This window comes from Symphalangus syndactylus, chromosome 14, assembly GCF_028878055.3.
Source record: "Symphalangus syndactylus isolate Jambi chromosome 14, NHGRI_mSymSyn1-v2.1_pri, whole genome shotgun sequence".
In the NCBI taxonomy this organism is placed as follows: Eukaryota; Metazoa; Chordata; class Mammalia; order Primates; family Hylobatidae; genus Symphalangus; species Symphalangus syndactylus.
This window is the reverse complement of record NC_072436.2, coordinates 86,118,622-86,142,327: the sequence shown is the minus strand read 5'-3', so window position 1 is coordinate 86,142,327 and position 23,706 is coordinate 86,118,622. Positions and strand designations below refer to the sequence as shown.

Sequence of the window (23,706 nt, the reverse complement as noted above, 5' to 3'; positions counted from 1 at the left end):
AACCGCTACTTACAGCTGTGTGCCTTGTCTAACTGCCCACCTGTACAGCTAGAGAGGAGCCACGTCACCCATGGAAGATTGCTAGCTCAGGAATTAAATGAGACGTGAGGTGTGAAAACGTTGTAAAGACCAGTTCAGTAGCTAGAGCTCTGTTTCTATGATTTAGATCTAACTTAGATATATTCCAGTATAGAGAATCAATCACATTGTGGTTTTCTTTATTTTTAATTTTTCAGGGTTAAACTAACTTACCGTTTCATTGATCTGTGAGTGAGTGGTACTACTTTGGGCAAGGATCCTGGAGAGGTGGTATGGGGAGAAGGGAGGAGTGGTAGGTGCCATGGACAGAGGAGAGGTCAGGAACCAGGCAGCCAGAGTTCTGATTGTGAGTGCCTGAGTTGCCTAATCCTCTTTGAGCCCTCTTCTTGGTCTTTAAATGGAGATTGTACTTACTATCTACCTCATCCAGTTATTGCAAGGATGGAATGCGGTAGTATGTGCACAGATCATAGGATGGGCTGGATGGCAGGGGCTGGTCATGCCATTTATTGACTGCTCTTAGCATAGAGTTCCAACCTTTCCCCCTTCCCAGGAAGAGACCTGCTATCATGCCATGGCCCTGTACCTGTTCATGTCCTCCGATGCAGGCCATGGAATGCTCAGCCATGTCAAGCAGTTCTCCAGCTGGGAGGCCTTTAGCCTTCTCGATAGAAGAAAATAGGCCAGTTTTCAGACAGTCCCATGAAGCTTCCTTTGTCTGAGCACACTGTGTTCCCAAGCTTGACCTTATGCAAGAGATTCCCTTCCCAGGATATAAGCTGTCATCTGTTGCCTACCTCTTGGACTGTTCCTGGCAGAGGGGCAAGGTCATCTGATACCATCAGTTTTCCCTCCTATTTTCCCAGATTTACAATGTTCTTAGGTCTGGTCTCTCTTGACCTCTCAAAATAGAAATGTTCGTAAAATGTAGCAGAGAGGGACTTTTCATTTTATAAATCATGATGCACATTGTAACTCAGTTGGTCCAGAGACTTCCTCAGAAATAAGAGTGAAGTAGAAATCTCATCTGGTGAGGATGTAGAATGAGGCCACCAAATTTCGCTGGTTAATGGAAGAAACAAGAAAATATCAGTGGGTTCAAACTTAAACCCTAGAAGTTGCTTGAGGTCTACTAAGCAAGACAGCCACCTGACCCTGCTCTCCTTATTGGTTTAAAGATGTGGCTTGTAAGCTTTTCAAGTAGATTCTTTTCCCATTGATTGTGTAAGTATAGTAGAGGCATACCAGTAAGCTCTTAACAGAGGAAAAACATTCACTTACAGGCTCAGCAACTTCTAAAATATTTCTTTCAACTTTGAAGTGACCAAGCCTATCACCTTTATTTATTTATTTTTGAGTAGTTGTTGCAGTTTCTTCTTGAAGGTTTCTTCTTGAAGCTCCAGTTTATGTTTTGGAATCTTTCATACAGCACATCCGCCCACCCCCACCCCTGCTGGCCCTCACCACCTTTTTCTTCTGTTCTGCACTTTTTAGTGTAGATTTGACTTGCTTATTCCAAGTTTGGTGATCCTTAGTTTGTGATAGCTCTCCTGACTCAGGCCTTCAGGTTTGATTTGTTTTGTTCTGGTTGGTTGGCCATCATCTTCCCCTGAAGGTGTGGGGTCCACGGCAGACTAGAGGGAAGGCACAGCTTCATTGCTGGCTCTCTGCTTGTCCAAAGATGATGTGATGCTGAAGTCAAGGCTATAGTCACAGATGTCCTTTTGGTTGCTTCTTGTGCACAGGTGCTAGTATTGTCTCAAGACTATGGCAAACACTTACTTGGTGTGGAAGACCTGTTACAGAAGCACACCCTGGTTGAAGCAGACATTGGTATCCAGGCAGAGCGGGTGAGAGGTGTCAATGCCTCCGCCCAGAAGTTTGCAACAGATGGGGAAGGTAAGGATGGCCCATTCCCAGCGTTACCTCCGGGTCACCAGAGATTCATATTTATAGAAACACAATGGGGCTTTTGAAGTTACTGTGCCACTATACATTCCTGCTGGGTTTGTCATGGGAGCATGAGATACAGTGGAGTGGCCTTCTGAACACTAACTCCGTCTTGTTTTTCTGGAATTGATATGTTCTTTCCTTAAATACACAAATGCTGCTTTGCTTTGAGCGGCTTGATGTTTGGCAGTGAGACTTTGCCATACCTCAGTCTCTCTCTGGCCATGCACCTACACCCTGGTGTGGCTGTTCCAGCAGCTCCTGGCTTTCACAGCTGGTTGCACATACCTCTCTTTGGAGGATGTTTAGAATGATTTGCTTATGCTTCGTGTATTTCCTAGAAACAATTATATGCAACTGCCTTTTTCATATGATTCAAGTGCTTTCTTGCAGGAGGATGATCACTGTGTCTGCGGTTTGACCAAAAAAAAAAAATAATGTTTATCATTGCCCTGACTCCTGTTCTAGTCAAGTTATTAGAAGTTGTTCCATTGCATTATCACATAGCCCTGCATTTAGATTTAGCAGTGAGCTGGTAATCATAAGAATATGGGGTGTAGCTCACTGCCTGCCAGTGAGCCTGCACCCATGCTGAGCTCCCTCACACAGCTACATTCCTTCCCTGATGTTAAACAGGTTACAAGCCCTGCGACCCCCAGGTGATCCGAGACCGCGTGGCCCACATGGAGTTCTGTTATCAAGAGCTTTGCCAGCTGGCGGCTGAGCGCAGGGCCCGTCTGGAAGAGTCCCGCCGCCTCTGGAAGTTCTTCTGGGAGATGGCAGAAGAGGAAGGCTGGATACGGGAGAAGGAGAAGATCCTGTCCTCAGACGATTACGGGAAAGACCTGACCAGCGTCATGCGCCTGCTCAGCAAGCACCGGGCGTTCGAGGATGAGATGAGCGGACGCAGTGGCCACTTCGAGCAGGCCATCAAGGAAGGCGAAGACATGATCGCGGAGGAGCACTTTGGGTTGGAGAAGATCCGTGAGAGGATCACTTACATCCGGGAGCAGTGGGCCAACCTAGAGCAGCTCTCAGCCATTCGGAAGAAGCGCCTGGAGGAGGCCTCCCTGCTGCACCAGTTCCAGGCAGATGCTGATGACATTGACGCCTGGATGCTGGACATCCTCAAGATTGTCTCCAGCAGCGACGTGGGCCACGATGAGTATTCCACACAGTCTCTGGTCAAGAAACACAAGGACGTGGCGGAAGAGATCGCCAATTACAGGCCCACCCTTGACACGCTGCACGAGCAAGCCAGCGCCCTCCCCCAGGAGCATGCTGAGTCTCCAGACGTGAGGGGCAGGCTGTCGGGCATCGAGGAGCGGTATAAGGAGGTGGCAGAGCTGACGCGGCTGCGGAAGCAGGCACTCCAGGACACTCTGGCCTTGTACAAGATGTTCAGCGAGGCTGATGCCTGTGAGCTCTGGATCGACGAAAAGGAGCAGTGGCTCAACAACATGCAGATCCCAGAGAAGCTGGAGGATCTGGAGGTCATCCAGCACAGGTGAGCAGGGCGCTGCCAGGCACTGGCCTGTTCCTTGTGACCACCAGTGGCCCAGGAGGTGACCACCCTGTCAAATTGCCGTTTCAGATTTGAGAGCCTAGAACCAGAAATGAACAACCAGGCTTCCCGGGTCGCAGTGGTGAACCAGATTGCACGCCAGCTGATGCACAGCGGCCACCCAAGTGAGAAGGAAATCAAAGCCCAGCAGGACAAACTCAACACGAGGTGAGCATGCAGCCAGCAGCGTGCCAGCCTCCCGCGTGTGGGGCTGGGGAGGGTGAGGTCACTCATCGAGCTTTGCTTTTGGGAGTTTCCCACATGGAGTCATTGACATTGCAACACTGATGTCATGGCATTGGCACCTGCCTTTTGACATCATTGTTTTGTAAGAAGTGTCTCTCAGGGCAACATCATTGGTTGCAGGAGGATTATCTGAGCCAGCCCAGCACCTGCCCCTCTCCACACCAAAGTTAGGGCCTTGGTGTGACCTGTGTCCAGTGTAGAAGGTATTAAGATGACACCTGTGCTATCCATTTTAAAGTAACTTCAGGAACAGGGCTTTAGCATGTTTAACACTTAATTTGCCAATGAAAGTCCTGATTGTCAGGGCAGACCTTTGTTCTGGTCTTACCTTTCTGTTGAGTAAACATGTTTGAGTAGGTTGTGGCAGCTGGCCCCAGTTTTGAAGGTTACCATCAGTCTTAGATTTGGAAAACATTCGTTAGGTAGAGTTCAGAGATGTGTAAAATGTGTGTTGCAGACATGAATTAATTGACTCTGGGAATGGATGTGTTGTAATTGCTCACATTGGAGCTCTGTAACACATTGCTCTTCGTGACAGGCTTTTTCCAGATTTACATTGCATCCCTGAGCCATTTCCATTATATTTGGTGTTCACAGTTTGAGTGAGATGATTTTCCAAAAAAGCATGTAGTCAAAGCAAAGATGGAGAAAACAGATAAGCAGAATTAACCTATCACTGTTCCTTTTGCAATCCAGCCATGGTCAGTCTTCCCTTTTTCACACTTGCTGTCTGCCCCTGCGCTCACAGGTGGAGCCAGTTCAGAGAACTGGTTGACAGGAAGAAGGATGCCCTCCTGTCTGCCCTGAGCATCCAGAACTACCACCTCGAGTGCAACGAAACCAAATCCTGGATTCGGGAAAAGACCAAGGTCATCGAGTCCACCCAGGACCTGGGCAATGACCTGGCTGGCGTCATGGCCCTGCAGCGCAAGCTAACCGGAATGGAGCGGGACTTGGTGGCCATTGAGGCAAAGCTGAGTGACCTGCAGAAGGAGGCGGAGAAGCTGGAGTCCGAGCACCCCGACCAGGCCCAGGCCATCCTGTCTCGGCTGGCCGAGATCAGCGACGTATGGGAGGAGATGAAGACCACCCTGAAAAACCGAGAGGCCTCCCTGGGAGAGGCCAGCAAGCTGCAGCAGTTCCTGCGGGACTTGGACGACTTCCAGTCCTGGCTCTCTAGGACCCAGACGGCGATCGCCTCGGAGGACATGCCGAACACCCTGACCGAGGCCGAGAAGCTGCTCACGCAGCACGAGAACATCAAGAACGAGATCGACAACTACGAGGAGGACTACCAGAAGATGAGGGACATGGGTGAGATGGTCACCCAGGGGCAGACCGACGCCCAGTACATGTTTCTGCGGCAGCGGCTGCAGGCCCTGGACACTGGATGGAACGAGCTCCACAAGATGTGGGAGAACAGACAAAATCTCCTATCCCAGTCACATGCCTACCAGCAGTTCCTCAGAGACACGAAGCAAGCCGAAGCCTTTCTTAACAACCAGGTAAGGTTTGTTCCTGCCTTTGCTTCCTTTCCGTGAAAGCAGCCCTGGCTGCCTTTTGAAATGTTTTGGCTGGAGCAGCTGGTTTAAACCACACCTGTATGGAATTTTATGGATAATTTAGAGACTGATTTTTTTTTCCCATACTCTTAAGGCATTGAAATCCACCACATTGTAGGGGACAGGAATTGAAGGTTGCCATAGGAGCTGCTTTGCCTTACAAAGTACTGTTCGATTTCAGCTGCCATTGAGGATCTCTTATGTGTTCGTAGTATGTCCTCATAATTGAGGTATTGATCCAATTTAAAAGATACAGTGAGGGCCAGGCATGATGACTCACTCCTGTAATCCCTGCTCCTGGGGAGGCTGGAGCAGGAGAATCACTTGAGCCCAGGAGGTCAAGGGTGAAGTGAGCCGTGATCGTGCCACTACACTCCAGCCTGGGTGGCAGGGTGAGACACTATCTCTTTAAAAAAAAAAAAAAGTACAGTGAGGATTTTTTTTTTCTTGAGACCAGTCTGTCTTCTTGCTCTAGAAGGGTCAGGGACTTTACCTGAGGACACAAGGCAGAGATTAGAGAAATAAAAACAGCTGAGGATAGTCACCAACTTCAGGGCTGTTACTGTCTCAAAGAGAGAGTATGAAGGGTATGTTGCTGTTGGCTTGATAGGCACCTGAGAGGACCCTTGAGGCTGATACACAAAGCTTTGATTCCTTTCCTCACTCACTTTGGAAAAAAAAAATTTAGAGCATTTAACCCCTGAGGGAAATTCGGTCGGTTACAGTGTCCCACTGGATTTTTTTCTTCCTAACTTTTAATTTGATGTGATTTAATTATTTCATGTAAGTGTAATGAAGAAAGTATTGTGAAGTATGTTGCATGGAAATGTAGAGCACAGGAAAATGAGATCCTTCATTGATCTGCTATGATTTGTTCGTCTTTTTAAATAAGGAGTATGTTCTGGCTCACACTGAAATGCCTACCACCTTGGAAGGAGCTGAAGCAGCAATTAAAAAGCAAGAGGACTTCATGACCACCATGGACGCCAACGAGGAGAAGATCAACGCTGTGGTGGAGACTGGCCGGAGGCTGGTGAGCGATGGGAACATCAACTCAGATCGCATCCAGGAGAAGGTGGACTCTATTGATGACAGGTACGGTTTTCTGAGGTTCTTAAGGGAGCCTTCTACCTTGGGGCTCTCAGACTTCTGAATCATTGGCCAGAAGCCCTTGGGAGTTTGTGTATAAATTTCCCAGTGAGCAGAATATGGGCGCCCAGCAGAATTTCATCTATTCATACAGAAAATTAGTGAGCTGTGCATGACTGCCTGAGAATGTGGGTCTGGTGAGACATGTACAAGTGTCCACAAAAGGAAAGAAAGCCTGAGAAGCCAAGCTAATTCTTAACCAAGGACCTGTAAGAGCCGCAGTGCGGCATCGTGATCGGGTGTAAGCCATGCCCTTTGAGGACTGACACGCTTGTGTCACCTGATAGGACCCCTGGCATCAGGTATTCCCAGCCAAGCCCATGTTCCCCTTCATCCATGAGAAAGAAGCCTGTCAGGAGAGTGGGAAGGGAGGGTGAAGCTTCTTGTTCTGAGTACCTAGCAAAGCCACAAAGGAACATTATCTGGACTTTTTTAGAAAGTTGGCTTGGATAGTGCTGTAATAGGATCTTTTTCATGATGTGAGGTAAATAAGAGCAAAGGTTATTTTCCTCTTCTGCCAGGGCATCTCCAGGATTGGATACACTTCCTTCATTTCTTGTTTAAAATTTTTTTTTATTTACTTGTGTGTGTGTGCCTGAAAGATTTCCTCCCTGGCTGGAGGCCAATGGACTCTGTTTGACCCTAACTCTTTGACTCACTCCTTACTGTTGTCTTGCCCCGGTTACTTAAGTTGGAGGTTGGGGCAGATCAGGGGTTGGATGCACTAGCACAGGCCAGTCTGGGCCAGCCACTGGATCAATCACGAGCCCCTGTTCCAGTTTGGGTTAAATTTAAGGGCTTGCTGTGAGACTGATGTCATCAAAAAACAAGCCCTCCCTCTCTGCCTCTCTTCTGGCCTTCAAGTGTGTTGGAAAGGAAAAATACTCTTTTGCTTACCACATCCAAGAGGGTTTCCTGGGACCCCTGGTCAGGATGACTTAAAATAAGATGGGTGGAGAGGGGATTACTCTGTTTCCAATAAGTATTGAGCTCCTGTCTTTACCACTTCCAATCTTTTTTTCTGAGCTGATTCCAAGGCTGAACCGCGTGTTCTAGGATGGTATTGTGGAATAGAGAATAACTTATATTAATTATAATTTTTTTTTTATCTGTTGCTTTTAAAACAGCTGCAAAAAAGAAAAATAAATCCACCAAACCCTCCTTAAATGAGCATGAGAAACAACAATTGGGCAAAGCATTCTTAACCTAGGGAAAAAGAATTTCCTTTTTTTGTAATATTAACTCTGAGTATTTTGTAAATAAGATATCCTGTGTACTTCCATGTTAGAAGCACACAGCTGGTTTCCTGCAGGCGGGCTTGGCTGTTAGGGACGTGTGCATTCAGGCAGGTGTGTAGCTGCCTTGCTGCTTCCTCGGTTTCTTTTTATGTCCCCAGTGCTGCAACTGCACAATGCTGTTGGAAGCAGATGATGCTGTCAAGACTCCTGGATATGATAAAACGTTTCAGCAGCAGCAGCCCTCAGCTGTGGCTTAACCTTCCTTTTGCCCTTGACCAGGAGCCCGGGCTACTGGTGTTCCAGAGCTTCCTTAGGATTCCTCAGTTTTAAAAAAGAAACGTAAAGATAACCCTGTACTATCAATAAGCATGGTAAAGATGGAAGGAGGGAGCTTCCCGATGACCTGCCATCAGGAGAACTACATTTTCTTATTTTTCTCCATTGATGTTAACTGAATTGTGATTTCACTTGAATATCCCCAGAGGCCCACAGAACTGAAACTGACCCTAGAGGGTACTTGTCTGTTACGAAAACACACACATCTGTGAGTTCCAGGTGTTGTAGGAGCACAAGCTAAGTAAACATCTAAACCTTCAGATCTAATCCCCGCTCCTCGAAACATCCTGACACTGGTGAAGCGATTCTCCTAGAATGTAAAGTCATTATAATGTGCTTACGTTCAGGAAATCTCCTGAGTTGTTGAAACGAAAGAGTACCAGAACAAAGACACTGACTCTAACAGATGTGGGTGGGGCATGAGTGGCCTTCAAAGTGCCTGTGAGTGGGAAGAGACTGTTCTCAGCCTGCCCCAGGGGATGTGAACAGGGAGGGAGGGAGCTCCTGGCCAAAAGGGAAATTCCAGCCACAGCACAGTTCATGGGGAGCAAGGAACAGTATCCAGCTTCATAAAGCAAGACCCTGTCTCACACCGGAAGACAGGCTCAGAAGTTACCCAGCTGTTTTCACTCAGGCACCTGGGGTTCTTGACTATTCACAGAAACCAGAACACCCGCATCTGCTTTGTGTGATGAGGGAGCTTTTTTGAGTCTTATTACAGGGAGAGAAAGTGAGAGATGGAAAAGCACTCTTAGGACTGTGAAAACTACAGTCTAGTTTTAGAAGGTCCTCCTCAGGCCCTTCCCTATAGTTGAATCCGTGATCCAACGTGGAGAGAATTTCCTGAGTTTCACTTTGCATGAATGATGTCTGTTGCACTAGTAAACCATTAAGCCACACTCACTTCTTTTAAGTGTTTTCTGAGTCAGCGGCAGTCCCAGATGCCTGCGTGGCTGTGTTTCACACCACACAAAGGCCGTTGTCACACCTGTGCATAGATCGGTGTGATTTGGACATGTGACTCTAAATCCTTGCCTCCTCCTTCCTATCTTGATGGTCCCACTATAAGAGAAAGGCTGTCTGGGCAGGTATCTGCTGGGCATGCATGAGAGTTGATTATATAAGAAATACATTGAGGATTCTGTCTGGTCATATTTCTCCCTTAATGAATCTTTCCAGTGTTTGAAGTTGCTTTCATTTCTGTTATTTCCGTGAGAGGCGAGGATGTGTGTCCTGTTGTTACTTTCCGGTATCTGGGATTCTTCCCTGCCACTGTAGGACTTAAATGAGATGCCATGCCAAAGGGAATGGAATCCTTTATCCCTTTGACTACGGGCAGGACTCCTGCATTTGTCACTAACTCCAATTCATATTACCTCCCTTCTAAAGATTTGTGTTCTTGAACTCTCCTAGAAATAGAACTGGAATTTGAGGGAAGGGAATTTCCTTTTGACATTCCTAACCCATCCACATTCTTAGATGACTAATTCTTTTTAGCCCAAATTCACTAACAATCTTTTATTTTTTTAAATTTAATTTTGGGTTCTGATGATAGAGGCAATGACATAAAATGTCTCTGGCCTTTATTATTTTTTGTTGTTATAAACATTTTCAAGGGGAGAACTACTGCCCTTAATCCCATCTGTAGCATATGCCATTTAAGTGTTTGCTTTCTAACCCATGCCTTGGAGTTTTATATCATTTAATATGTATAAACTCTTTTCATTTAGCATTATAGTATATCTTTCTACGTTTGCATTTTGCCTATGTGGGATAAGCATGTTAAGATCCTTTTTCCTGATGCTGTGGAACTCCTTTCAACTTAAAAAAATTAAAAAGGCATTATGTGTATCTAACATATGCCTAATAATATTTTTATTTACAATAATTGTATATACTACTGTAATTTACATAATATAAATTATATATGATGTTATAATATGTAAATATGTATAATTTCTACTGTTCTGTAGCCACTGGTACCTGCAGCAGCTATAGGGGCAGAGGGCTTTTCCCTTTGATTCTCCAGGCAGACAATGGCTGTGACACTGCATTGTCAGCAGCCACTGAGGGCTCGTGTGGTGCATGCATCTCTACTCTAAGATCTTTCTTTCTCCTAGGGAAGTTTCTTCAGACACCAGTCAGCAGCATGTGTTCACCAAGCTGCTCTTACTCAGCATGGTGGAGAATCCAAGGCTGTGTGTTCTTCCTCATCCCTGCCTCAGGGTTTGGCGGATAGAGGAGAGACCTTGTGCAGGCACGGGCAGTGAGAAAATGCTCTAAGAATCAGAATGAAAACCTAACTCTCCTCAGTTGCACTCTGCCTTTATCCATCTTAATACCCTGAATATAGACTGGCTTTCTTGTTTAGGCAACTCAGGAAAATCAAGGAAGTATATGTGTGGCAGTGCTTTTGAATCCTCAGTGGGTCCTCCCCTATTGGAAATGAAGCTCTCTGCTACTACAGTGGAGCCACTGGAAGGCAATCCTTTGCTAGGCATTCACGCTGCTATTTCTCAGTTTCCAGTCTGTAAGCCACTGGGTGCATGAAGCAAGTTTGCCAAAGAGTGCTGGCACCTTCACAGCCGGTGGGGAAGGAGCCAAGTAGGAAGCGAGCACCCCTTTATCTTAGTGTTTACCAAATTCAGCAGCTCTTTCCAGTTCTTACAAGTTATTTATTTAAGGTTTTGTGTTTCAACTTCTTTGAGCTTTAATTACCCTTATCAATTGATTAAAAGTGGGATTGAGTTAGTATATAGTCTTATAGGTCTAAAAATTTTCATTCCTTTTTATTTTGGGTGAGTTTTTTTCAAGATGAGAAACTATTTATCAGGAAACATTTGTTTAAAGCCAGTTACATGATTATATATATTTTCTTAGCCTTGTATGTGTCACCCAGTTATGAGCTTCTTGAAAATAAGTTTCCAGTTCTCCCTCGGTGCCTAAAATAAGGACTTGTACAAAGTGTGTGCTCACATTTTTTTTTTTTTTTTTTTTTTTTTTTTTAAAACCAGAACATTAGTTGCATGACTAATTGTTGACATTCTTAAGATGAACTGGATGCTGCAACAGCTGCCCTCTTGGGTTTAGGTGTTGTTCCTTCACGGAATCCATGCCTGAATCTGCGGTATACAATTTTTAGGTGCCTCATTTGACCAGTTCCGGTGGTATTTCGTCTTTTAGCCTTGGCACTCCAGTTATACTTTCTCTTGCGCTTGGCAGGGTAGCCACATTTGCCACAGGTCGACTTCTGAAGGTGGTAGGCCTTAGAGCCACAGCGGCGGCACAATGTGTGCATCTTATTGCGACGCTTTCCAAACGATGACGTTCCCTTCGTCATCTCGCTTCTGCGGCCGAGACCAGAAAGCTCACATTTTTTTTTAACACCAGATTAGGAAGCACCAAATTTGTATAGATCATTTGACAGTATGTTTGGGCAGGTGTTTGGGTCTCTCTGGGACCATGGCTTACTCCTTTGGAGGATGCTAAAATCTCTTTATCTTGTCTCCTTCACATTATTGAGAACTGCAAGCAAACTCTTTTTAGCATAGTTAGAAATTCAGGAAATAAATTGATTTGTATTCTGTATTTCAAGATTCTCTACTTTCTTTTTTAAAAATTATTTTTGTTACCATTCTAATAGACATAGGAAGAATCGTGAAACAGCCAGTGAACTTTTGATGAGGTTGAAGGACAACAGGGATCTACAGAAATTCCTGCAAGATTGTCAAGAGGTATGTTGCTCTTTCATCCCTCTATTCCTGGGTTCCAGTAATAGCAATTGCCAACCAGCATTTAGCACAAGAGCCTTTTGAATTATAAAATTAATGAAACCAGAAATCCGTAGCACCCATTTGACTCGCAGGCAGGGATGTGTGGCACTTCATCAGTTCTCCAGCTTACAAGCTACCACTTAATTAGATCATTATAATCTAGAATATTATATTAATAGTATAGTACTGCACTGTTCATTACAGTAGACACCAGCCACAATGTCTTTATCATTGGTTGGCTATTTCATTTTAAATTAACTATAATTACATAAAACTAAGAGCGTAGTTCTTCCATCACTAGCTGTATTTTAAGTGCTCAGTAGCCAACTTTGACCAGTGGCTACCATGTTGGACAACACAGATATAGAACATTTCTATCATCAAAGGAAGTTCTATTGGATATTGATGTCCTAGAATATTGTGCAACCTAGAAGTATTTAGTGTCATGTTTTCACTCTTTAAAGCAATGTACATTTCAATGGTATGGAAGGAAAGAACTAAAGGGAACTGAAACTGGCTACCAAGTAAGAAGCAGAGATTTTCAAAATACAAATTAGTTTCTTATTCACTTAAGACCTTCATGTATCCATCTTTCATGCTCTTCCCATGTGCATCTAGCATGCAAAGAGCAGTAATGCTGATTCCAAGCATCAAGTTTTAATGTGGTATTAATCTGATGATCATTGTACTATTTCATGCTCTTCTGATACCTGCACAAACTTTGAAAACTAAAGTTGACCAGAAAAAAGTAGTTTCTCTGCACACTAGTTGGAGAATAGCATCTAGCTGATTTCACGTGTGAGTTCATGAGCACACCATATTTCTCTGTCTGCCGGAGAAAAACAGACTTAGCCCCCTCTGGTTTATTAAAATAAAAATCCTCAGGCAAAAATGGGGTGAGGAATATCCACATAAAGCTGCAGGAACCTTGATGGGGCTAAGAGTATGGGAGTAGAATCAGGTCATATGCTGAGAATACAACTCCAATCATCACGGACACCCTGCATGCAAATGTGTGACTGTGCATTAAAAGAAATACAGCTCCAATGACAGCTGCATTAGGTCACATATGACAGAAGCAATCCTTTGCATCCGTTAAACTGCTGTCTTACTGTGAATCTTGCAATATGCTCTTGCAGCAAAACCTTAAGAAGGAAAGCCCCTAAACTATGAAGCTTAGGGTCTGTCAGCTTTAAGCACCACATTGATGAATCTAGGTCTCTGGGGGATTTGCCCGGAGCCAGACAGGCTGAAGACAGGAGTGCCTCTTCTAAGTGACACGCAAGCATTAGTAACCCATTTGAATAGGATACTCACTTACAGAGGCATTCATTTCCCAAGACAGGGCATAGAAGAGAGTAATGGGATCTAAAGTTAGCTATGTGGAGTTGCCTAGTGTGCTACAGTAATACCAGTTGCCATTTTTCACTGGAGGGAGTAAAAGGGATGAAGAGGTGTTTGCAGCTTGGGCTGTGCCTTCCACAGATTGGTAGTCCCTGTTTCACCTTGAGAAACCATCTGTGACTCCCTGTAACCTCAGCCCATATTCCTGGGGATAGGGGGATCAATGGGATCCCACACTCCTGCTTTTAAAGGGCAAGTTAATAAGATGAAATTCATTTACCTAACCATGGTAAAGCTCAAGTTAAATCTGAGAAAAAGAAGACCAGGGAGTGAGCACATGAGTGGCCAGGGGAACCCTTGAGAGAAACCCATTTGTATTTGAAATTTCCAGTCTCTTATTTTCCACTGACATATGTAGATTTCATAAGTAGACATGTATGGAAAAAGTAAGTAGATAAAGTTATAGTTCTTCCTGATGGAATCACAGGAAATGGTCAGTCTTAATAGGTCTTTAGATCTTTGTTTCCACTTGCTCTAAATTAGCATCCCTGGTTATGAGGAGTTCTCTCCTCCACATACACCTTGGCTGAGCTCCAGTGATTATGAGGCATGCCCAGGGGCTCTGTCTTCTGTGACTTCTCCTCAAAGGACACAGGAAGGTTTGGGTGAGGCTTTTTACGTCCAGGAGACGATTTGCAGATCTCCATGTGACTGCTCTGCAAACTTATCCTGGTTTATCCTGTCTTCCCTTGTCCTGCCTGTCTCTCCTTGAGCCACATTAGAAGTTAGTACAGCCATAGTGTCTGTGGGAGGTGTTGGGTGTCCCACACCAGCATGTATAGTCTCTGCATGGTTGGTGGAATTTAGGTCAAGCTTGGGGGCTCTAAAACCCTTGGTATAGTACTATAATCAAAAGGGTGATACAGTCATTGGCTATAAACTTTACCATCATTCAGCCTTATTAAAATACACCCCTTTTAAGCCAGAATCTTTTGAGAATGGCGTTTATGTGTGGACCAGCCCTACGTTTGATAATCTACCTGTCGTTCTGGTAGATATTTACAGAGCACTCAGAGGTCAAATTTAATATTATTACAGGATGTTGGTATTGTTCAAGGTATGGGGAATCCAGGGGTTTGTCTCTTCTTTCAGTTTCCTTCCTTGTTGGGTGCCTTGGTTAGAGAAGGTGTGGATTGTAAGATCCGCCCCTGTTACCACCCCCGCAAATACCGCCTAGGTGAGGACAACTATTGTACCAGCAATGCAGTATGCTGGCATATACAGTATGCTGGAATGAGCAGGGACCCTCCTATTCCCAGTTACAGTGGAAAGATAGAGACCATCATCATCTTTGTAGTGGTTTGGTTTTGTTTTGTTTGAGACAGAGTCTCGCTCTGTTGCCCAGGCTGGAGTACAGTGATGGGGTCTCAGCTCACTACAGCCCCCACCTCCTGGGTTCAAGCAAGTCTCCTACCTCAGCCTTCCAAGTAGCTGGGATTCCAGGCGCGCGCCACCACACCTAGCTAGTTTTTGTATTTTTAGTAGAGATGAGATTTCACCCTATTGGCCAGGCTGGTCTTGAACTCCTGGCCTCAAGTGATCCACCCGCCTTGGCCTCCCAAAGTGCTGGGATTACAGGTGTGGGCCACCACGCCTGGCCTGTAGTGTTATTTTAATGTGATGTCCTGAAAAATGAATGAATGATTTTAAAGGTATTCCTTTTGTGTTGTATCTCCTCACACTACACCACCTATTTTCTGGAACTGATTTTTATTTTTCCAGGAAGGCAGTATATCTACGTGTGTCTGGTACAGGGATGTGAGTTAGTCCTTTACTGTTAGCTTAATTCAACGATCAAAGCATTTTTTCCTTATCTTTTTCCAATCTGCACAGTGTTCTTTTCTGCAGAGAATGAGTAAATTCTTAAATGACCTTTGTAAATGCCCACAAATAGTAACTGTAGCTTTGGTTGCAGAATGCTGATGAACTAGCAAGTTCCATAGATCCATTTCATTGTGCTGTATCGCATGATGCTTTATCTGTAGGATGATGTGTTCAGCAAAGAGCAGATTTGTTTATAAGCCTCTGATTTTTATGTAGCGCTCTCTCTCTCTCTTTTTAATCCCTCTTGGGTAGGTGGTTATGAATAGTGAAAATATGTGAATGTCCTTGGCACTTTGAATCAATAAATGCCATCTATTTTGTGTGTATGTACAGAATACTGGGAAAAATTTTGTCATTAAGTTTTACTTTAACTTCTTTTCCCCTAAGATTGAATGGCCATAGTCTTTCAGATTTTAGCTGCCCAGGTAACTGGAACATAGATAATTATTTCCGAGTAGGAAGTACGTGCCTTTATTGTGTAATAGATCCATGGTCTTTGATGACAAAGGGCTTTATGAGATTTGCTAGTTTTTCCCTCAACAAAGAGTGACATCAAAAATCTCACTACCTTTTGCATTTAACCCCCTCCTGCCCCTGCCCCCTGCCACATTCCCTGCGTGGTGAATAGCCTGAGAAAAATAGGGACAGTGCCCAAGAGTTCACCCACTTTCAGAGCCAGGGGGCTCCTGTGACCCACATCGCTCTCCTTGGCATCGTTTTCAAAAAACAAATCTTGGGGAGCCTTTCCTGGCAGCAGCCCACAGCGGGAGTGGAAGGGCCTTGGAGATGTTAATTCTGTAAGTACTTCTACTAGTTTTATGTGTCACTTCTAGATCTTCATTGGTAGAACCATGAAGGATTTAAGGTGCCAATTTGTTGTGACAATAACTGGTGTAAAGGTGGGCTTCTCTCAGGAGAAGGGACATGGTCCCTTCAGTTGGTTGCTTCTGATTCCAGGCTGGCTCTGCATTCTTTTGTGTATCTCCAGCCTGGGCAAACAAAAAGCTCTTCCTAGGTTAGCAAAGCAAATGGGGTGGGAATCAGGACTCTGGCATGGCCCTTACAGGCAGGCAGTAATGAGCCAGGGCCGATTTGGGATGGAAGCCAGCAAAAGTGGGTCTGGGCCTGGCGTTTGGCTGACCCCGGTAAGAGAGCTCCTTTCTCAGGTCTGTTAGCGGCCGTTAGCCTTTGTGTGGGTCTCCAGAGTTCAGATCCAAGCAGACATGTTGAGTCTCAAAATCAAGTCCTGTGAAGTGTTCTTGGTGTGAATGAAAGGTTCTTTAGAGAACTAGAGGCTATAGAAAAAGAGGTGAAGGTGACTCAAACTTGAAGGAAACATTGAAAGGGCATCATTGTTGCCTTAGCCCTACAGTGAGCAAGTTATTTGTGCCTTTTTGCATTCCCTTCGATGCACCCACAAAAAGAGGGAGGTAATAAATAAGTAGTTATTTTTTTTTTTTAAATAAAAAGAACTAAGAGAGTAAGAAGGATTGCCAAATGGAGTAAAAGTCAATCATGATTAACATGGTATAGCTGACACAGTATTTGGAAGAGAAAAAGAGTCGTGTCTTGGACTGGTTAGGGCAGAATTTTAAACACGGGTCTTTTGTGGGGAAATTTCAGTTATGAGTGCCAAACAGTTTGAAAACTGGCTTATAGAGCTTTTGTACTTTGGAATGAATGTTAGATACAGTTTGGAGCAGAGCTCAGGTACAAGCTCCATCTAATGGACACCTGTCATGATGGGTCAGAGTTGTGAAGTTAAATATTTGGTTGTCTATCACCATGGAAACGTGTGTAGTATGCATAATATGACATAAACACAACCCTTTCCAAGTGGAAAAAAGGCTGATATCTAGGATCACAATCTCTGAATCCTTCTGATCTTTCCCTAGCTGTCTCTCTGGATCAATGAGAAGATGCTCACAGCCCAGGACATGTCTTATGATGAAGCCAGAAATCTGCACAGTAAATGGTTGAAGCATCAAGCATTTATGGCAGAACTTGCATCCAACAAAGAATGGCTTGACAAAATCGAGAAGGTAGGTTAAAACATTTGATGTGGCCATGGTGAGAAAACAAACAGGGTAGCAATAAACTCCTTTTTATTTAGCACATTTTCCAGCACTTCTGATCTTCTCTGTACATTTACGTAAGTTACACAGCCAGTAATAGCTCCCTTTGCACGTACGGGTTCCTGACTTCAACCCATCGAAAGGGAAAAAGCAGAAACCCAACCAGATAGTAGAAAATGCTTGATTTATCTTAAAATGAATACTAGGCATTTAGTTTCTGTTGTGCCTCTCATCTGCTGTTGCTGATGGGCTGTGAGCTCTCATGCAGGGATTCCACTGTCTTGATCATATTATTTGTGTTGCACTGTGACAGATTGCACATAATTTTAAATATATACATGTTTTTTAAAATTGCTTTTTCCTGTGAGACTACTGTATACCAGGCACTATAATAATTATTATGATGTGTTATTCTGGCACAGAGAGATTCTGGGCAGCATAACTGAGGATGAATGTGGAGTTTCTCACCCCTCCCTTCTCTCCTTTTAGACTTTTTTTTTTTTTTTTTTTTTTTTTTTTTTAGAGACGGAGTCTTGCTCTGTCGCCCAGGCTGGAGTGCAGTGAAGCAGTCTCGGCTCACTGCAAGCTCCGCCTCCCGGGTTCACGCCATTCTCCTGCCTCAGCCTCTCCGAGTAGCTGGGACTACAGGCGCCCACCACCACGCCCAGCTAATTTTTGTATTTTTAGTAGAGACGGGGTTTCACCGTGTTAGCCAGGATGGTCTCGATCTCCTGACCTCGTGATCCACCCGCCTCGGCCTCCCAAAGTGCTGGGATTACAGGCATGAGCCACCACGCCCGGCCTCCTTTTAGACTTTTTATATTGTTTCAGATTCTTCATGGTTAAAATAATGTGTTGGCAGGGCATGGTGGCTCATGCCTGTAATCCCAGCACTTTGGGAGGCCAAGGCGGATGGATCACTTGAGGCCAGGAGTTTCAGACTAGCTTGGCCAACATGGTGAAACCCCATCTCTATGAAGCATACAAAAATACCCAGGCCTGGTGGTGTGTGCCTGTAATCCCAGCTACTGGGGAGGCTGAGGCATGAGCCCAGGAGGCAGAGGTTGCAGTGAGCTGAGATCATGCCACTGTACTTCAGCCTGGGTGACAGAAGGAGACCCTGTCTCAATATAATAACAACAATAATAATAATAATGTGTTGTATATCATCTTTGGTCATGGAGTAGAGGGGATGAAGTCAGGTTATTAGCATTCAGTATTCGGTTGCCCCAGCTGAAACTGTTTCAGCATGTAACATTTTTTGCTTCATTCCCATGAAACCCATGTAATGTACACAGCCCAGGTCATTGTTGATTTTATTGAGCAGTAACTTCATGTGGAAAGACTGTGTGTGTTGAATGAATGGTTAAATCACAGATCAAATGTCCTAGGTTTGTTTTTCACAGTGACATTTTTTCTGTAGCACTGTTTATTTACAACCATGTTGGTTTTGTTTTCCAGGAAGGAATGCAGCTCATTTCAGAAAAGCCTGAGACGGAAGCTGTGGTAAAGGAGAAACTCACTGGTTTACATAAAATGTGGGAAGTCCTTGAATCCACTACCCAGACCAAGGCCCAGCGGCTCTTTGATGCAAACAAGGCCGAACTTTTCACCCAGAGCTGTGCAGATCTAGACAAATGGCTGCACGGCCTGGAGAGTCAGATTCAGTCTGATGACTACGGCAAAGACCTGACCAGTGTCAATATCCTGCTGAAAAAGCAACAGGCAAGTGGACAAGCCATCAGGGACTTGGGTGTATTTCTGTTTTACAGCCATAGTCCTTAGAGTCTTTTCTCACCCACTGCATTATCAGTAGTCCACCTTCCATGGGAAGGCATTTTTAACCCAGAAAAGTACTTGCTCTAACTGCATTATAGAACATTTCCAGAATAGAAAGACACTTGTCCAGACTAGAAAGACACAGTATTAGGAGTACTGGGTGTTGGCTGTCTGTGTATGGGATTGATAATTTTCTTAGTTAGTGGGTATTATCACCATTTAACAGTTAAATAAATATCTCATTCAATTCTGCATTTTACACGAAAGAAATATTCACATACTTTGTTGTTTAATGTCTTGATTTGTGACAGTTATCTGAGTTGTTCAAGACACTTTATAGATAATAAAAATAACTTTATATTACATCACCGTAGAGGGCTTTAAGGGCAAGTGAATTTACCTCAGATTTACTTGAAAACAGTTCCATTGATGTTGAAAAGCAAGTCAGTGGCAAAATCTTCGAGTGGCTCCCATGACTGGCTTTGCAGTGTGGCCAAGTCCCAGGCCCAGCAGTTCTGCTTAGAGCCAGTCACTGCAAAAGATAGTCTCTGCTGAGCGCTGAGGCTGCTTCTCTGCCCTCAGATGCTGGAGAATCAAATGGAAGTGCGGAAGAAGGAGATCGAAGAGCTTCAAAGCCAAGCCCAGGCCCTGAGTCAGGAAGGGAAGAGCACCGACGAGGTGGACAGCAAGCGCCTCACCGTGCAGACCAAGTTCATGGAGTTGCTGGAGCCCTTGAACGAGAGGAAGCATAACCTGCTGGCCTCCAAAGAGATCCATCAGTTCAACAGGGATGTGGAGGACGAGATCGTGAGTCGACCCCTGCTGCACACATGGCTTTTCCACGAGCCGCCTTGCCTGTGCTAAAGCCCGCATTCTCATTTCTCAGTCAACCTCACCTTGGGCCCCGTTGGCAAGCTGAGCTGCCAAAGTCCACACTCTGGATGGTCTAAAGTTTCTTTCCCCTTTCACCCTAAATGCAACTCCATTGTTCCTCTCACGTTATCTAGGGATACTCTAGGATTTTAATGCCCTAAAACAGACTTTTTAAAAGTAATGAGGACTCACAGTGAGTTTGACCTTGAGGATGAGGTAAAGTTGGAAAGACTCTCCCTAGCCCTGTCTCGGAGAACAAGGGCATGCTTCCCCAGACAGCCCTCCCAAAGGGGCTGAGCACTCTCTGAAGCTCACCCTTGCTGTCCCTCACTGCTCTTGTTTGTGTCATATATTTATTCCTCTGAGTGGATCTAACCACTTATTTACAATTCTTCCCAGTTGTGGGTTGGTGAGAGGATGCCTTTGGCAACTTCCACGGATCATGGCCACAACCTCCAGACTGTGCAGCTGTTAATAAAGAAAAATCAGGTAAGCCTTTCTGCTCGGGCTAGTTCTGTCTGATAAATAATTGCTGTAAATTATGAGACTGAGAATGGCAGAGAGCTTTGAAGCCTTGCGATTTCTTTTTGGCCCTAACAGCTTGACATAAGCAGCAGACGGTTGCCATTTAGCAAGCCTTTGTGTGTATTTTCCGCTCCCTCCAGACCCTCCAGAAAGAAATCCAGGGGCACCAGCCTCGCATCGACGACATCTTTGAGAGGAGCCAAAACATCGTCACTGACAGCAGCAGCCTCAACGCTGAGGCCATCAGACAGAGGCTTGCCGACCTGAAGCAGCTGTGGGGTCTCCTCATTGAGGAGACAGAGAAACGCCACAGGCGGCTGGAGGAGGCGCACAGGGCCCAGCAGTACTACTTTGACGCTGCTGAAGCCGAAGCCTGGATGAGCGAGCAGGAGCTGTACATGATGTCAGAGGAGAAGGCCAAGGTGAGAGGAGGCGGGAAGCATCCCTGTCCCAGGAGAGCCTCAGATTCAAACCCTGAGCTTACTTTCTGCTGGCGGCTCTGTCTTTATAAAAACTTCACTTGTAGCCTTTGAGTGTTAAGGGCATGAAGGTTTCTGAAATCCAGCTGCTGGTTTCCCTTTGGTGCAGTATTTTCTTATCTGAATCCTAGTGTGCCGTTAAGAACAGGTTCATCCTTTCATCTTTGAAATATGCCAGAGTCCGTCCTGCTGTCTATTTACAGGTTCCCTAAACTTTACAAAATACAGAATGGCTTGGAGACAATTCAAAAGTATTGCAAGCTTCCAGGAATGCTGTCATTTACATACCTAATGGACCTTGAGGAATTCCAGCGAACCAGGCACACTTGGTCTGCCCAAGCTTTTCTCTGAGAGGGGCCCTGCTCGTTCTGCGTTCTCCTTGTGTTTATCTTCTGCACAGGCTTCTGTGGTCCATTCCATATGGAAGCTCTTGGAATACTTATGTGTTCCACTGTCCGTACTGCACCTCTGGAGTTTTTCTTTCTATTGATCCTTCCTCCTACCCTGCTGAGCAGCTGGTCTGTCGCGCCTTAAGGTGGTGTAGGGCCAGAGAGGACAGCTATGGTTGTGATGTTTTACTGTCTTTGCAGGATGAGCAGAGTGCTGTCTCCATGTTGAAGAAGCACCAGATCTTAGAACAAGCTGTGGAGGACTATGCAGAGACCGTGCATCAGCTCTCCAAGACCAGCCGGGCCCTGGTGGCCGACAGCCATCCTGAAAGGTGAGTGCTGCTTCATGAGTGTGAGACCTGGCTCTCGATTCCTCTCAGTGAGGGTCTCTTGCTAACCCCCACCAAAAGAAAATGCCAGCATTCATCATGACTTGCTGGTAAGGCAAATCTTTGAGAAGCATTTTTAAAACAGACCCATCATTTAAAACATCCTATCATGATTATGATGGGTGAACTGTTATATTAGGAAATTGCTCTTGTGGTTTAAATATCTCCTGTTGGCCAAGGCTCTCCTGAAAGAATATTGGTGTCATGAGTCAAAAGTACAGGTTGACTAGGCTGGGCAGTCAACGTAAAGTTGCTTACACTTGTAATCCCAGCACTTTACCAAGCCAAGGTGGGAGGATTGCTTGAGCCCAGGGGGCCAAAGACCAATCTCGGCAACGTGGCGAAACCTCATCTCTACAAAAAATACGAAAATCAGCTGGGTGTGGTGGCACATGTCTGTACTACTCAGCTACTCAGGAGGCTGAGGTTGGGAGGATGGTTTGAGTCCAGGAGTTTGAGGCCACAGTGAACCATGATCACACTGCTGCACTCCAGCCTGGGTGACAGAGTGAGACCTTGTCTCAAAAAAATAAAAATGATCAGAAGTACAGGTTGACTTGCATGGTGGATACAGATAGTCATAGCAGTTACCCTTGGGTTGAAAAAAGTCATCCAGTTTAGGAAAGTAATTACTAGTTTTAAGAGGAGCATTAGACAAGAATGCATGGACCTGTAAAATGAAGGGGCTCCCAGGAAGAACAAAGGGATAACACCTCCAAACTCTTAGATACCAAGTGATTAGAACACCTTTGAGGAAAAAAAGGTGAGTGTGTGGTACTCATCAGGCCCCTGTATTAACTTCCAAAGCAGTCATTTTAGGCCTTTTGTGTAAATGCCTTTTATGACTTGGAAAGGAATTGGCCTTGTGCATTTAACCAGGGCAGGTTAGGGGAGATGAGGTCAGTGGCTCTCTTGGTGTAGGAGGTTCTTAAGATGTTCATGATCAGGATTCTCAGGAAAGTGGCCTTCCTAGTCTCCAGGGATAGGCACCAACATGTCCTTGTCTCTGATATTCTGGTTTGTAGACCATCACTCTGGGGAGAAGTTGGAGGGAGGGGGATTCAGTCTCCTGACTGCGCACCTGGGACTCATGAGATGGAGCAGCTGGTCCAGCCCTCCTAACAAGGATGGGCACTCAGCCCAGAGAAGGTAGAGGGCCGTGCGTGCCACACTGGCTGTGTCATTTGTCCCTCTGGCAGCATGGTACTAGAGAATGCAAGACCACTCTGGATTTTGCATTAACTTTTTTCTTTGCCACCTTTCTGACTGGGAAGATTTTGCATTAACTTTTAACATCAAAGGAAATCCTGATTTGCAGAGCCAGAGGTGCACAGAGAATTTCCCCCTTTCCCCGCTAAATTCGCCTACCCCCACTATTCACTGCAGCAGAGTGAGGAACTACCCATCCCTAGTGTAATAGTAGGGGTAGGCGAATTTAGTTTACACATTGGCCCTTTTGTTTACATATTGGCTCTTCATGACTTCAAATTGTGGCCAATTTCAGAGTTTTATTTTTCATGCTAAGTGGGTGAACCAGAGTTTCCTTTGAGAAATATGATGTAATATGCTCTCCCATTATCTCCACCTCATTTGTTTCTCCCCTGAAGAAAATTGACATTTAAAATCCTTTTTCTCCCCATTGCTGCTTTTCTTTTTCAGTGAGCGCATTAGCATGCGGCAGTCCAAAGTGGATAAACTGTACGCTGGTCTGAAAGACCTTGCTGAAGAGAGAAGAGGCAAGCTGGATGAGAGACACAGGTTATTCCAGCTCAACCGGGAGGTGGACGACCTGGAGCAGTGGATCGCTGAGAGGGAGGTGGTCGCAGGGTCCCATGAACTGGGACAGGACTATGAGCATGTCACGGCAAGTACTTGAGGCAGTGCATGAGTTGGTTGTGCAGTAAGCGATGGTGTGGAAGGCCATTTGCATTCCTTATCTGTGAGCAGATAAGATGCCCTGGACTCCATTCAGAGGTCTTGGGGTTTAGTTTTAAGGTGGTGTTTCTTTTATAAGCAGGTGACTTGCATTTAGGTTGGCTAACCTCTCTGTGCATCCCTTCCTCCGGTAGTAAAAGGAGATGGAGATAGTGCCTCACTCTGCTGCAGTAAGCA

The 23,706-nt window shown here is 45.1% G+C and overlaps 2 protein-coding genes across 4 annotated transcripts in view; one reads left to right on the top strand and one right to left on the bottom strand.

Moving 5' to 3' along the window:
* Nucleotides 1-23,706, top strand: part of SPTBN1 (spectrin beta, non-erythrocytic 1) — a 212,223-nt gene that overhangs the window by 168,243 nt on the left and 20,274 nt on the right. For all 3 annotated transcript variants that reach the window (XM_055242815.2, XM_055242816.2, XM_055242817.2), the window contains 13 exons: nt 1,785-1,938; nt 2,626-3,496; nt 3,584-3,721; nt 4,548-5,304; nt 6,254-6,456; nt 11,728-11,818; nt 16,981-17,127; nt 18,622-18,885; nt 19,522-19,746; nt 20,212-20,301; nt 20,478-20,759; nt 21,407-21,537; nt 23,254-23,458. In XM_055242815.2, coding sequence (XP_055098790.1) covers nt 1,785-1,938; nt 2,626-3,496; nt 3,584-3,721; nt 4,548-5,304; nt 6,254-6,456; nt 11,728-11,818; nt 16,981-17,127; nt 18,622-18,885; nt 19,522-19,746; nt 20,212-20,301; nt 20,478-20,759; nt 21,407-21,537; nt 23,254-23,458 — 3,558 coding nt within the window. The remainder of the gene's footprint in view (nt 1-1,784; nt 1,939-2,625; nt 3,497-3,583; nt 3,722-4,547; nt 5,305-6,253; nt 6,457-11,727; nt 11,819-16,980; nt 17,128-18,621; nt 18,886-19,521; nt 19,747-20,211; nt 20,302-20,477; nt 20,760-21,406; nt 21,538-23,253; nt 23,459-23,706) is intronic.
* Nucleotides 11,119-11,446, bottom strand: LOC129462665 (large ribosomal subunit protein eL37-like). The gene has a single exon (XM_055242818.2). It carries the CDS (start codon nt 11,422-11,424, stop codon nt 11,131-11,133), a length of 294 nt encoding a protein of 97 aa, XP_055098793.1. The 5' UTR covers nt 11,425-11,446; the 3' UTR covers nt 11,119-11,130.